Genomic DNA, 17,017 nt, shown 5'->3' with positions numbered 1-17,017 from the left:
TTTCGAAACGGAGATGATAATGAAAGGGGAATTGAAGGGTTCAGAACCATAGTGGGCCAAGCGCTATTTACTAAAACCGTAGAAAACAAGGGTTAAAATGAAGTTATTACTTAATTCAATGGAAACATATAGCAAGTAAGATAAAGTATACACATTAAAACTTAATCTTAATTAAACTATGGCATTCACTTAAATTTAACCCTTGCTTTCTCCGTTTTTAATAAATGGCGCAAGCGCCAAGGCCCACTATGACTCTGAACCCTTCAGTTATGGTGTGTGTTGGTGCTATGAAGAGGGTTAGGCCTCTACAATCGTTACTTTGTCCACCACAAATAGAACTCCGCTATCGTCGAGATTTGAACTCTAATCCGCAGTCGTAAGCTGGCGCTCTGCCAACTTAACTACGAAGGCGAATATTGGAGGCATTAATTAATTATCAACACACTATTAAAAGGCCCAAGTTATCCTTCACCATTGAATTACCATTACATTTCATAAGGATTTTTAAATTTAAATAGACCATAATGAAATTGTATTACAGTTACCTTTATATTAATTTTGACTATATATATATATATATATATATATATATATATATATATATATATATATATATATATATATATCTTCTATGGTATTTAGATTAAAATATATCCATAGTAGATATGTTGTAGGAGCGATATTTATTTTCATGTGTGTATATTTAGATAACGTAATAAAACGTTTAGCTTTTAAACGTTTAAATTAAATGTTGAAACGAACACTTTAATTAATGGTATAGTTCTTGGACATGTAGCTTTCATTTATTTTGGATACTAGATATCCAATACAACAGATGGAAAAGTTGAACTTTAAAAAATGCTCCTAAATAAACAGTTATAACAATGTACAAGATGATGACAATTGGAGCACTATATGAAGCCGAATTATGTACTCTTAACAACAATAAAAAGAAATCACGCGTTTTGTAATATATACTTTGCGTTCTACGCGTTTCACAATAATTCAATTGCTTTATCATTTTGCATATTACACCGTTCAGAATTTATTTTCTTTGATTATAAAACAAAGTACATGCCTAAATGAAATCATTTAATATGCACCGCTTAAGATAATGAAGACATTAAGATACATTAATCATATGAATCATATGTGGAGACTAAGAAAAGGCGAAAAATAGGAAAGATTGGAGAATGTTGAGTTTGCAGTGAAAGATCTGTCCTTGAGCAGAACACTATGAATGAATGAAAATATGACGTTTTCTTGGTTACACCCAAATAGACTACTCTGTAATACAAAAATAAAGACAAATTGTAGGGTTCAGGTAGATACATTTAATTAAAAATTTACCGTTCACGCATTGTAATTAACTCTAATACCGGTATTGATTTTACATTTACAAAAATCATCACTAAAATGTAGTAAACAAGTTAAAACGAAATTAGTAGCGGTACCTACAGTACATTATACACTGTTCACCTGCGCGCACCAAATGTTTATAGAACATAGAGAAAATTCCGTGGTCTCTTTATACAGGATCCGATATTTAGTTCTGACGAATTTCAACATGCTGTTGTAAAGGGACTATAAGGTTTAAAAATTAAAAAAATAACACAGTATGTAACTTGAATAATGCAATTTATTGAGATGTCTTCTTTTTTGAAAATTACATATTTAAAGTGATCCTCTTGGTATATTACGACCTGTTGTAATCTTACACGGAAATTGTTTATGACACTTTATAATAAACCTGGGGTTTCGTTGATTTCTTGCACTTCAGCCTGAATCCTGTTCTTCAGATCCTGGATAGAGTGTGGTCTGGTTTGAAACACACTTCCTTTTAGGTGTCCCCACAAAAAGAAGTCAGGAGCTGTTAGACCTGGGGATCGAATCGGCCAATTGATATCTCCAAACCGAGAAATTATGCGTCCTGGGAAGAAATTTCTCAACAATCGCAGTGTGTCTCTGGCAGTAAGGGCCGTAGCCCCATGTTGAAACCACATGTCATCCCTATGTCTGTAACATCTATCGATACCGTTCACCTTTCACCGTAAAAGCTCTCTCATTTCCATCTTTGGAGATATAGGGACCAATTATGACTGCAGCAGAAACAACACACCATACGGTCACCTTTTGACAATGTAATGGCCGTTCATGCATTGCCATGTTCTTCGAAGGAATCCTACCGTGTCTCTGAACATTGAACTCATGGCGAAATCGACGTTGTGTCTGAACAACGGACTTATTTTCAATATACTGATACCACAAAAATGCGTAATTAAAAAAAAATGAAGACATTCCATTAAATTGCATTATGAAAGCTACATACTATGTTATTTTTTTATTTTTAAACCTTATAGTCCCTTTACAACAGCATGTTGAAACTCGTCAAAACCAAATGCCGGACCCTGTAGAAGGTATAATTCGTACAACTTCCTTGTGTTCATTTTCGTGGCTTCTTTGAACGCCCAAATGTACTCGAAGAAGTTGAAGAAACTATAATAACTGGGCCTATACTTGGGAGCTTTGGAGTTTGAAAAGCATATCCCAACGATCATTATAAATAATTCTGCATTTGATCAAGTTCTCCCAAACACAGAGATCTGGTGACATAATGTTGCTAATTTAATTTATATCTTCATCTACTGCAAGAAACAAAAATACATTTAAAAAACTCGTTAGGGTAGATTTGGAGTTTTCCTCCTTTGTGCGTTTTTGATTTCAAATAAAGATTTTCTAATTTTTTACTAATATTTTTATATTTCATGTGCATCATTCCCGGATTTAGTCGACTCGTAGATACCGAATATTAAGTAAATCTGAACAGTTGCTTAGGAGAAATTGCTGTACAGAAACGGACAGACTTACAAGTAGACGTATGTCCAAAACCACTTTTTTAAAGTAGAACTAGGTCCTTCCCCGAGTGTGGATAGCGGACTGCATACGGAGTTTCAGATGTTCCAAAAAGTTAAAAATTTGAAACGCGTACTTCACGGAAACTATATGAGTCACGCTAGTGATTTATTTACAGTTGGATAGAGAACAGATGTTGCTTCTAAACAATATGTAAGCCTATTGGACTAAATGCGTGAGGAACGAGAGAGACGCGGCGAAAATGGTCGTCTTTAGCGACCTCTGCCAAGGACGTTTATGTCAATGTGACTGCAAATGCGGAAGCAAGCAGTACCTATTTCTGTAGGTTGAAACAACGCTAGGCCTATTAGTGAATAAAAATATCATTTATATGCGAGTTAAATTCCAAGGGTTATGAAACCCAGTTTTTTAGAGTAATAGTACAAATTTTAAACATGCCGTAGAAATTCGTAAAAAAAATAGCGTCACGATCTGTGAAATATACTAACAAGAAGATAAAAAACTTTTTTTTCCTTCCACCATGTTAATAATATCAAAACAAGTGCTTATACAAATTTTGGCCACTCGAGCGCAATTACGAGGACTCCCAGAAAGTGAGTTTCCCTGGGACAGTTTACAGAAAGGAAACACTATTTCATGGAAACATTTACTGGAACAGATGCAGATATTGTTGAACAATTTTTCAACGTATTCTCCACCGGAAATGAGACATTTGTCATCAACTTTTATGTCGTTGTGTCGTAGAAATCTGCCGCCCGGAATCGGAACCAGTGTGTGACAGCCGTCTGCACCTCTCTGTTGATCCTATAGTATGAGAAATGTCTCATTTCCGGTGGGGAATATGTTGAAAAATAGCTCAACATTTCCTATATCTGTTCCAATAAATCTTTTCATGGTAATATGTTTTCTTTCTGTAAACGGCCCCAGAGAAACTTACTTTCTTGGGAGGCCCTCGTAACTGCGCTCGAGTGGCCAAAGTTTGTGTAAGCACTTGGTTAGATATTACAAACATAGTGAAAGAAAAACAAGTTACTTTTTTCCTGCCCCCATGAGAATGCTTTCTTGTAAGAGGGATGGCCTAGGTTACAAAGATTCAGACAAGACCACATGTCGGAAGTCGAACGAAAACGAGAGTACAGGACCCGGTTAAAAGCCGCTTAAGAGAGTGGAAGTTCGCTTGAATGTGTAGTAGAAACAGAGCGGGGCTTTAATATGAAGCGATATTCAGTTGTTTTTGTGATTCACATTGATTCAGATGTTTGCAGTTATTGTTTTTTTTTTTTTTTAGCATCAGAGAAATTGAATGAAGAACGTAATCTATTTAATTAATTTTAGTGACACATAGTTCTACATTTAAAACCCTGATGCTGCTCTTGAATCTTGTCTTGTTTCGTATAATTTGGGCTTAAGTCTTAATTTGTTTTCAAGCACTTTGTATCCATGAAGCAATTGGGGGGGGGGGGGGAGAAAAGATTGGCCAACCCTGATGTATACGCACTGCCAAAATTGTTTGCCTTCATGATTCCTGGTACACTAGGGATCGATGGAGAGGACGCGGAGAAGAAAAGGTGAAAGAAATTGGGGAGCAAAAAAGAATTTCCCCAGGGCAAATCCTTTTAATTCCATACGGAGTCAGGAGTGAATGTAAACTTATGACAGTTGATCTCATAAGATCAGTTGATTTGCCGATATTCTACAGTCCTCGTTATTTATCAGATTTATGTAACGAATATTGTGACTCATATCTCTAAGACTAACTTGATAATAGCTAGTTAGTTAATCGCTGTCTTTTTCAGATTGCATCAGGTAATATGGACAAGCGTACAATTTTATACAGCCCTGTCAAGTGAGGGTTTTCAAGCTATGTATTGTCATTTTTCCTTAACTTTTCACTCCCAGTATTGATATTTTTCAATGCGTCAGACACAATGGATGTGGAATTGGATTGTGCTAGCTCGTTCTGTTCCCAACTGGGAGATACTCGTACTTGTTAAAATATACTTTAGGCCTAGTTCATTGTTCATACCACAGGGGGATCGTTGTGCTTGGCTACTTTATTTATTCGTCCATTCATCTACCAGTGGCATTTATTCACATAGTATTGAATCATTTTCAACTCATTTCGATAACAATGCCTATTCGAACCATTTACATACGTTGTTTACACTTTCGAAGTGTTACAAAATTAAATAGTTTCAATAACACATTCAAACGAAGGAACAATCTAGAAAACTAGAATTAAATTATACAATACATTTCTTTTCCAAAGCTTTTTTTTATTACAGAGATACGGACAAAGGTAATTTAACACAACGACCAAGCGTTAATTGTGCATACGATCTTACAAAAGAGGAAGGGGGTGATATGAAATAAATTCCTACGAGTATATTTACAGTCCCGGAGATACCACATAGATGCTTAGACAGTTCTATAACGGTCACCATATTTATATGCCAATCCTGGATAAGGAATCGCATATGACAGTCAGAAGAAATTTAACTTATTTAAACGTTTTCATTAACGCCAAAGCAGGTACGCAGGCCTATTAAAAAAAAAAAAAAACTTGCAACTTTTGACGACAGATTATACCTTTGAAAAGTAGCTTGTACCTTCACTGGCATTTACAAAGTTCCAATGTACACTTTTTCTGGTTCCTCCTCCATTTAGAACGGAAGATATTGCTATTCTCGACTCAGCGAAAAGTGTATATTCTAAGTCAGAAATGGATTAATATAATCAAACCAGGGAAGTTTATTTGTGAACGTCATGGCAGACCACAAAAAAAAAAAAAAAAAACAAGAAATAACGAAAGAGGATATAAGGAAATACTTTTATTTCCATGGTTTTAGGAAAAGTAATAGCTTATTAAACGAAATTGCTACGATATCTGGATCTAATTACAAGAAAATTGACCACTGACTACTGAAAATTGAAGACCGGAAGTAACAAACATCCCAAGTCCAGTGAAATCAATTTTTCAGGAGAACAAGAAAACTATATAGGCTTGCAATGTAAAAGTATTGAATTAAACCGTATCCACTCTTAAAATGATCTCCGTCAAAACAAACCCACGTGACCAGCTCGCGTTTCATTGGTTATGACACCGAAGCGCAATTTAGAAACAATAAGCGCGCGAAAAAATGTAGATCCCTTCATTAAATTAAAAATATGTCGTTTGAATATATTTGTTATTCTTCCTCAATTGAAATAATAATATCCAAAACGTAGAAATGATTATAAAATGTATCTAATCACTCTGAGATCAATAATTACAACTTAAAATAGTTTATTGCATATGCATGACGCATTTGAGGGCGGCAGCACTTCAGTCGCTAGTGATCCAACAAAATGGCTGAAGGTGCTGGCTGGGTCTTCTGTTGCTGTGTCGCCAACTATTGCCGAAACTCGAACCAATAGTGTGATAATCATGGACATTGCTCCGTATCACAGCGTTAAAGCTGATCGGCTACCAAGTAGGTCGTGGTTAAAGAGTGACATATTGCCTGGATTGAAGAAAACAATATTCCGTGTGATAAAAACGTGGTAAAAGATTAACTTCTGCGAATAAATCGAGAGATAAATGTCGCTCATAGATATGATAAATATATTGTGGATTCTCTTGCGCAACAGGCTAACAAGACAGTATTATACAGAGACTGCCTCCTTATCATTCTTTATTAAATCCTATAGAAAGGATATTATGAACATAGGTGAAGGGTTATGTTAGACAGAACAACACGATGTTCGAGATTAGAGATGTCAAGGTATTGACTGAGGAAGCAATTAAACATGTGACTGCAGATGCCTGGAAGAAATTCATCGAACACGTTATGAAAGAAGTTTTGTTCTGGGAGCTGGACAATTTGAGTGATACTCTTATTGTTAAATTATAGGTTAACAATTGTCAAAACTCCGCTGTAGGAGGTTACTAAACTTTACCGCTGCGCTGGAGGCGGAGTCTTCCTCCATTAATCTGAACCATTGTCGCACTGATTGACAAGTCATCTGATGCATCACTGCTATCACTTAAACTTCTAACAAAATTATTCTGTCAGTTTCACTATCTAATACATTAGCACTACAAAAATATTGTTCTTAGTTATTTTTAACGTGATCAACACATTTCTTTCATTTGTTTTTCCATATTCTGCGAAAAGGCGGCGACAGAATCATTCCTTTACGTAAAGTGGGATTTTTGCTACAAAAATCCAATTAAAAAGACTGGAGACAACTGATTAAATATTTTAGTATGGCCCTTAAGTAAATGAAACCAATCAAAACAATAAATGCTTATTTTTAAAGCATTGTTGGGTTTTGAAGATAAATGTTTGTGTACGCGCGCGCTGTGTGACGACCCGCGAGCAGTTAGACATAAACCTTTAACAAGTGATAATATCTTGTAGATTTATTCTATTAATATGGGATTTTTTCAACATAAAGTATCATGTATTTAGACGATTTCATACACTGCAAGTACTCACTTATCTTTTCTACTTCAAAAACATATTTTTCCCACACTACAATAGTATAAAACAAACCTCAATTAAGAAGTCTTAAATTTATTATCTTGCGGCAACTCAAACATCTTAGAAATCTGCAAACAATACTCTTCAACATGCCTTTTTTCTTATTAGAATCTGACTACTACTTTTTGAGTATAAAAAATGAGAAAATAATCTAATTCATTGAAAGTCTACGTTAGTAACGCCTTCTCTCGTTATTAGTTGACAATTAAAAAGGAGAAGGTGAATAGTATATTGTGTCACTCTTTAAGATTGACGCATGCGCAGACCAGCGGAGTTTTGTAAGTTGATCCACTATAGTTATCAGTCTTGGTGACGAAAGCAGCGGTAGTGACAGTGACCAAAGAACTGAAACGGATACTATGTGGATGGGACAGAACTACTACCGGAATCGGAATAAAATGTAAGTGTTGCAAGTCTCTACTTTTTAAAAGTATGGCCTACTCAGTACTGTGAGTATAATATACTGTGTAATTGATGCTCAAACTACTAATTATTCTGCTAAAACTAAAACTTTTACTACTATTAATACTATTAATTGAAACTAATTCTATATAAAGTATGTCACATTCTCTTTTACTTCGTGTATTACGCTAATATACTGCGTACCGTACTTAAATCACGTGCCATAATTCACACGTGCCCCTGTCACTGTGACAGTAATTGCGGCGCGAATGGCGGAAGGATATAATTGGGGTTTGTTTATGTTAGGATCACTTTAAGAGTGGATGGACTTTAGATGTTTGTATGATTAAAACCACACAGGCTTAGAGGCGAACTTTGGATGGTAGCCTATGCGAAACACAACATATGCCAGATAAAAATTCAAATTTGGTATATTTTTTACTTGGGATGTTTGCTAATTCAGGTCTTCAATTATATGAAAAAGCATCAGCCGAAAATAAAATCAGCACCTATCAAAAGACAATATATGATGAGAGATCAGATAAAATGAGTGTAGTGTTACATGTTATCTTGATAATTATGCTATTTTAACGATAAAATAGAATTTATTATTTCAAATTATTACTTGGAAAAGAAATAATAATTTGAGGTTCTTCAAATTTCATAAGTTTGTACGGTCCTCCAACTTTCGGACAATAGAGAGATCCTCTTCTTACTTCTCAGTCCAGTTGGAGTTCAGTTGCCTGACAGCTTGTCACCGAAATAGATAGGCTTCGATCCGCTCTAAATAGGTAGCCTACATTGGAGTCAGTGATTAACAAAGTCACAGTAATTGTTTTCTTTCCACAGTACATTTATATCCTAGTCTGTTCAATTTGGAAAGGCGCCTTACGAATAATCAAAATAATTATTTCTAATATTCTAATATATTTAACTTATTTTGAAGGAAACGGGGGGCCTGCACATGCTGGGGAATCTATGATTTATCCATCGTTATGCGCTATTTTCTGGGTAAAAATAAATCTTAACTTTAATAGTAATTTTATACAGCATGTGTCATATTTAAATTATAACTCGTTTCATCATCATCGTCGTCGTCGTCGTGCAGTATTAGATATAATATATCTATATCACAATTGATCATTCCAACACTACTAAGACATCCAAGTCTTCCTTGTTCTTTAGGTCTGTATTTGAAAACTGGACTTAAAAAAGACTAAGCTGCCAATATCTTCGAATTTTTTTTCCAAAAACGAAAAGAATCTATGTTCCTGGCTCAGTCCACTAAGAAAAATCTCCCATTGTAATTTTACCTAGCTTCTATCATAGATGTGGAAAACGTATGATAATTGATATTATAATTACTAGTTGCACAAGAAAGCTCTGTTTTCTACGGTTTCTCTCTTTGGCACTTACACGGATGAGGATTTTGGTAAATAAGTAAGGTACGTGTGTTGTGCGGGATGGGTGTGCTTTCAGCTCTACCAGTAATCATATCTACTTTCTACTACTCCATAGCATAATTGAAAGGCATTTTCAGGGTTGTTTTTTTTTTAATTCCCTATAGTGCCCGAAACATAAGTAACCTCGTATGAGATGTCACCAGTACCAGTATGTATACAATTCAATAAAAAAAAACTGTTTCCTTAGTCGAACCTGTACTTGATATACGAATTTACTTTTATTCATATAAATTTCCTGCATGTGTAAAATCGTCGATAATTTTATCTACCAGAGTTGGCAACTCTAAACACACAACGCAAAATCTTATTGTCTCCAAAAAACTGACATTCATTTTTTGCTTTGGAACCACAGATTTTTTTATATGCGAATTGTTTACTGAGTAGAATTGTGTAAATTTTATTTATTAAGCGTGATATGTTTATTAATTTATGCCTTGTGCACATTTGTGAAGTTATTCCATTTCTCTGTTTAATATGATCAGTTAAAAAAAAAACGCAAAGGAAATCAGTTATAATATAATTATGTTGTACGTAGCAAGATCGATTATTCAAATGATAGGATAAATTATGAGATTGTCATGACTGAGATACCTATTGTTAATTGCTTTTATTTATGTCAGTAGGCCTTGACTGACGGGTATATGTAAGGACAGGCGCTCTTAGGTCTGGAAGTCGGGGTTCGGGACGGTCCACAAGCAAGTCATTCTAAACATGTTTAGGATTAGTGTAAAACTGGCCTATGTGCAACGACGTCTCCTAGCAAATTACCGCCTTTTTACGTCTAGTCTTCAATTATGGGTAGCCTAATTCTCAATAATCAACTTACTTTCCAAAAATTTGAGCATTTCAGAGTAGAATAGAAAATTCATAGGCCTAGTTTAAAAATAAACTTAATTCCTACAATGAGAGTCTACTAAAGGAAAGAGAAGTGTTCCATGTGAACAAATTCAGAGTGTGGTTGGTTGCTATAATAATCTCCTCACTTAATCATTAACTTCTCTGAACTGATTTGGGTTAAATTTTTTACATATTATATCTAGGCCTGTACCATGTATTAGGACTTGGGTGAGTTTGCTACACAATTTGTAGATATGCCTATATCTGAACCAGTCTCATTATAAAAATCGCTATGTTTCCATATACTTTTTAACCAGATTTCACAATAGTTTTCATAGTGACACTAGCCAGAAGGATTTGAGAAGTGAGTAATGGCTGGCCTGGACTAAACGTTTGTCCTTATTGATCTGCATTCATGAGGAAAAGTATCCGTTATAGGCTATGTAGTGCGTGCATATAATTCATGATACCCAATATACACACAGGAGAAATTATTTATAGTAATGTAACAAGAGGTTTGAGATTTATCTGGAAAATCTCAGACTTCAAGCGACATTTATCAGGACTATTTTCTGAATAAAATATAAATAATAAATTTCTAAAATTGGCTCAGCAAATGTTAATAATTATATATTTATGAGTACTTAATCTATTCAGACATTGTGAAGTTGAAATATATGAGTATCGATTACTGCAATAAAGAAATTGGATGTTATTCAGTAATGCCAATTGAGAAAAGCGAAATACAGGTTTAACAATGCTAATTGAATGTACTGCGCTTTTTTCTTGTTATTATAACGGAAATACATTTTCATTATCTGCTGTAATCATAATTTAATTACAAATAACCTGATTAATACATTAATTAAATGAACATTTGTTAAAAACGCAGTTATCAAATCTGAACGAAGGAATGCCATTTTCTTTAGATAAAATGGGCATGTAGTTAGAAGATGAAGATGTAGATGTGGAAGTAGGATTTCGCATTTTATTTAGTACACCATCGTTACATTAATGGATATATGCTCATCGATTTACGGGAAAACAATTGCGATAAATTGTTTATAATAAATCGGGTTGCAAAAATCATCGAGATGTGATGGTTGGAATTCAAAATTTCATTACACTTCATTGGTCGAAATTGGAATGACGTCATATAAACGAAATATTCTATACAAATTTCCCAGATTATTATTATTATTATTATTATTATTATTATTATTATTATTATTATTATTATTATTATTATTAATGAAAATGAATATGAATTAATTTCATGATATAGAAATGTTTGTAAAGTGGTAGTTTAGTTTTATACTTTAAAATAAGATAATCCTATGATTAGTCTACTGGTTATACTGTAGGTCTAGCCCTTCCAATTTCTAAGGAGCTTTAATTTAAATCTCTGACTTGTTTCTCAGCCGAACACAGACAAGATGTCGCATTTGTAACGGATAAACATCCATGTCTTAGGAGGGATTCAAACTAGGAAACTATAATTCACGCAGCGGAAAAATCTACTCTTTATCTGTTGTGTGCACTATGGCTATATTTTAATTTGTGAGGTTAGAATGTAAATGGTTAACTGGGAACATAGAAAAATTATGCTGATGTCAATTTATTCGTAAATAATATATACATATGTAGGCCTACACAAGTAGATTAGTACCTGTGTTGCGTTTAGTGAGCACGCAGACGAAATGTTATTGTAACGCCACGATAAACATAATTTGCGTACGAACTTGCTGTGTTATACTACAGATATTGAACACTTAAAAATATGAATTTGTGGTGGTGGCGGTGGTTCTTTTTGTTATATACGCATTGTGAATGAAATATAGACTGCATGCAAATACGGTAAAACCCATACTTCGCTTAAATTAATTAATGACCACACAGATTACTTGAAACTTGTTTTTGTAACGAAGATGCCCTTGGAGATTAAATATCATGGGTAGTCAAGGTTGGTGGTATTTATTTCAGTTAGGGTAACGAACATTATAGTCATTCATTTTGTAAAATATCTCTTGGAATTTAATATCTACCATTAATAATAATAATCATTTGCCATTAATCTTAGTGCCGTTATTCACTGGGGAGTGTTATAGACTAGTTTAAATCCGACTTTTTTTTTTACTTACTGTAGATCATATAGCATGATGAAGTATTGTGATGAAGTGCGATATTAAGCCATCGTGATAAAATCGTGAGAGAAGTGATATTGAAAAAAACTCCGAATGTATATCATTGCTTAAATTATTGTAAAAAACACGTTTCAACAACATATAATGTTTTTGCAGTTCACTTTCTTCACCAGATGCACCACACGTTATAAATATGTCACTGTAATGTAGGGTACATTATATTATGATGCCAAGTTTCTAATAATAGACATAGAACATTATATAGGCCTAATTCAACCCTATAACCACGTGTGTGACGGTTGTATCTATACGTACTAAATAGCAATTAACAATTAATTTTTTTTACGTCTTCTGACGGATATATAGCCGATTTTGAGAGAAATTTTGACATACAGAGTTGGGCTCGAATAACCTGCCTGATTCATCTCACATAAAAGACGTGCACTGAAGTGTTCGGATGCTTGTGGAGGACATTTCTTGCATTTACTCTGAAGGTTTCAGACAATTCGTTACTTTTATTAGTCTAGTCGTTTTCACTTTCGTTTTATATGGAATTAATTAATTTAGGAAGCTTAGATTCAAGCCAAGTGACATGAGACGGATCGGGTATTTCTGCCCAACCCAGAATATTATCTTATTATCCCGCGGATCTAATTCTGAATCATAGATTCATATTTTAACACAGAAAATATTCTTAAAGCGGTATTGATATTATAAATATATAATTAATTTCGTTATAATTATTACGGAAGACCGAGTAACTCAATACGAAACGGTATACCACATGTCATAATTTTATGATATATGATATTTTTTATAATTGCGATCTTACACTTCTGAAAAATAAGTAGGCTATGTTAATGTGGCTAGTGAACTGTTACGCAAGTCTTTAGTTTATTTAGGAAAAGAGTTTAACAGAGGAAGTAATGATTGTTACGTAAATAATTTAGTATGTTTTAACAGCTAATACAGTGGTTCGATTTCTGATAAGGAAGTGGAGCTTTGTCCTCTTATAGAGACTGACTTTGCCCCTTGCCTCATATTTCTAATTTACTATTTTAAACATAAACTTTGCGCGACGCGAACCACATGAATAGGGAAGCCCGCTAATTGTGAATTTGGATTGTTTGTAATCTCCCAAGATGATGACTACACAGGCTAAGGGTCACATTTCTTGAAAGTAGATGGCGATAATGAGGAAATAATTAATTATTTATTTTTGCACTATAATTAACTACATATATACAGAGTGATTAACTTTTAGAGTTAGTTCTCCACACCTAAACAAGAAAAAATAAATACTTATATATACATGTCTGGATACACGTGATGCGAGTTATAATGGAAACAATGTCCTCCACCTACTTCAGTGTACACATGAACAGTCTGATAATGCACTGGTAGTACCTTTCCAACGCCCCAGGACGGTTTCGAATGGTTTCACAAGCATCTACGATGCGTTGGTGAAGCATCTTTTCATTTGAAATTCAAGTTGCATGAACCAAAGCTTTTAAGTGTTGCCACAGATAAAATCTAAAATATGTAGGACAGTCGAACGTGCAAACAAGTTTTCTTTGCAATCTTCACTGCACCTACGTTGGCAAATTGAATTGTGTTATTGATAACATCAATTGAATGGGCAAAAGGCTGCAGGATTGTATGAAGAATCGTTGAATGTAAGCTTTCGATTATAATTCGTAAACCAGGCGTTTCTCGACATATATTTATGACTTTTCTTTTCTTGTTTAGAAACTCCCAAAGTTTATACAAGCATTTCTTAATCACCCTTTATACATATTTATTACAACATGCACCCTAAATCAGTAACCAAAGAACGTAAATAGTATTGCATGTTCTTTTTTTCTTATTTTTATTATTTTAAGTTTGTATAGGATATTTTATTAATTGTTTAAGAATATTATTTATTATATCTTGTGCATCAGTTTATTAAATTAATAAATATATGTAATGCTGCTCGCCTATCAGCATCTATTTCATTTTGAGGAAATATATATATATATATATATATCACTTATAATACTTACAGTCGAACTGGTATAATATATTTATATTAATTGTATAAATAATTTATCTATATGAAATACCATAAGGCTGTTTCATTATTTCAACCTAACACTAGACGAACAAACTGTGGAACTTCAGTAACATGGAGTCGACGCGATGACTGCCTTGTATGTAACACAGCCCATGACATGACATAAACAGCGAACAGCCATACCCTAGGCGAAATCATATTCCAAATCATGGATTCCACGCGAATTTAACCTCTGCATTAACTGTGTACCACAATTGACAGAAATTGTTTGATTTATTTAAATATGTTAATATGGTATTAATAACCGCATATATATATATATATATATATATATATATATATATATATATATATAATGTACTATAACTATGTATGCACACGTGTTAATAAGAATATATGTTCTTGCAACCAAAATACAAACGTAAATGAACTAAAAAAATTCGTGAATACAGGATTGTACTTTGCGCTTTTGTTAGATAATTTCGCTCGCGGTTTTATTTTGTAGATACATTGCATCATTTTTATTGCCTTTCAAATATTGTATAATGAAAAGCGTCCGTGTTTGTTTCTAAATTACAGGTTATATTTCATTGTCGTTAAGTTAAAAAAAAAAAAACACGACTTTTCGTAGCACGTGTTTGTATCACCCCTGTCACTGCAGTCTTCGAGGATTTGCCCTAGAAACGGAGTGAAATTATGCGCCTGAACTTGACCTCAATATTCCGCAAAATGTTAAGTAAAATGTGTGGCGAGAAGGTAAGTAGAGAGCAGCACAAGATATATTATTTACGAAGTGTCGTCCCGGATTCTGTAACCCACGTTTCACTTACCTGCGAAATATATGACTGTAGCGCCCATGCTGAACTGCGGAAGTTCTCCTTGACACTGCGAGGGTCTCGGTGTGTCCGCCTTCACGGAAGTCTAGACGATCTCTGACTGTTTCCAGCTGCACAGGAGGTCACACTCCATCTGGTCAGCGAAGAGCAGGAGAAGGGATGCGAAGGTGTGAAGATGGGACTATCCCCCTCTATAAACTAGAACTAAAAGCAATGAGGTAGTGGGGACAGTTACTCTCTGTGCACTGTGCCAGCATACCTTCCCTCTCTCTCATTCTCCCTCTCCCTCCCTCTCTCTCCATGGGAAAACCAGATACAAAGTGCCCAGACCACTTCCCGACGTGACGTCATAACCTTCCTCTTTTCCTCTCTGTCTCTCGCCCTTCTCAATATTTCTCTCTACTTGTTTTTAACATCATGCAATTTTTATGTATTTCAACATTGCCTCTGGTTATGGAGAAGAAAAAGTTAGAGCTCGTTCTTGTTGACCATGATCGATAAAGACTCCTCTTCAACTGCCGACCGCAGGTGACTTGCAGCCCTGCTGTCAGTTTGAATGCGGCCGGCGTGTGTACGTGTAATGTATCGTCATACAGGCCAACAGCGTCATTGCTATTAAAATTTCGTTACGGGGCACTGTACGTAAAGCAAATCTCTTAAGTCAATTTACTTTTTGTTACGAAATTTCATTCCTCTCCATCGTTGTTAACGCCTTTTCCCTTTTTTATATACATTTCTATTTCATTTTAGTAGGTTATTTTACGACGCTTTATCAACATCTTACGTTATTTAACGTCTGAATGAAGGTGATAATGCCGGTGGAATGAGACCGGGATCCAGCACCGAAAGTTACCCAGCATTTGCTCATATTGGGTTGAGGGAAAACCCCGGAAAAACCTCAACCAGGTAACTTGCCCCGACCGGGAATCGAACCCGAGCCATCTGGTTTCGCGGCCAACGCGCTAACCGCTACACCATTTTCTTCTCATGTTCATACTTTTGTTTCCTTTTTCTTCTGCTTTTCAACATTTGTTTATTTGCTTTCGTTTGTTTCACCTCAATTTCGTCTTCCTCTCCTTGTTTATATATCGCTGCGCTTGTAGTAGAAAAATGTAATTTTTTATTATTTTTTTTCTATTTTATTTTAATTTGTCACATCGGTTTTTCGTAATGTTGCCTCTCTTCCGTCTTACATTTTCATTTAATATTCATTTGTCTTCATTCCGTTTGTATTTTACATATTTATTTTGTATTATTTTCCCGATTCATTTCGCCTTCTGTAACTGAATATATTACATTGCTTTTTGTTGCATTGCTGGTGATTTAACAATTATTTCTTAATTTTTATATAGGTTCATTCATTTTGTCAATTATTTTCTGTGATTTCATACTTAATCTTTTCGTTTCTTTTTTCTAATATTTTCCTTTCGTCTACATACTTATTCGCCCTATTACCATCATATAGATCTACTTTCTTTTGCAGGTTATTTGATTAATTTTCTTTCGTTTTCTCCACCTTTATTTAGACTTCTTCTATTTTTTTTATTAATCACTCTGCTTTTTATTGCAGCCATTTTCAACCGGTGTGCCGCGGCACAGTAGTATGTCGCGAATGATTCTCTGGTGTGCCAAGAGAAAATGAAAATAGTGAAGATTGTCGAAACGAAAATTTGAAAAATAAAAGTTAAAAGAGTAGTAAATAAAAGTAAATCCACAAGCATCAACTTTCAGCGAACACGGCAAAAGTCAATATTCAGTAAACATAGTGTAGGTGTGCGATCGGAAGAGAAGAGAATGACTGACGCGCGACCAGGGTTGTCAGGTCAGTAAAGTTAAAATATCGTACCAACCTTAAATCGAATTCAGTTTTCATTTAAGG

General features: G+C 34.5%; 1 protein-coding gene across 1 annotated transcript in view; it reads right to left on the bottom strand.

The window, feature by feature from the left end:
• Positions 1-15,346, bottom strand: part of LOC138698177 (serine protease inhibitor 42Dd-like) — a 228,915-nt gene extending 213,569 nt beyond the window's left edge. Inside the window, exon 1 of the mRNA XM_069823922.1 lies at positions 15,133-15,346. Coding sequence (XP_069680023.1) covers positions 15,133-15,160 — 28 coding nt within the window. The 5' untranslated portion in view covers positions 15,161-15,346. The remainder of the gene's footprint in view (positions 1-15,132) is intronic.
• Positions 15,347-17,017: the final 1,671 nt, after the last annotated feature.

The sequence above is a fragment of the Periplaneta americana genome, chromosome 4 (assembly GCF_040183065.1).
Source record: "Periplaneta americana isolate PAMFEO1 chromosome 4, P.americana_PAMFEO1_priV1, whole genome shotgun sequence".
Taxonomy (NCBI): Eukaryota; Metazoa; Arthropoda; class Insecta; order Blattodea; family Blattidae; genus Periplaneta; species Periplaneta americana.
Note: the sequence above shows the minus strand (reverse complement) of the source record. Positions and strands in the feature narration are given on the sequence as shown.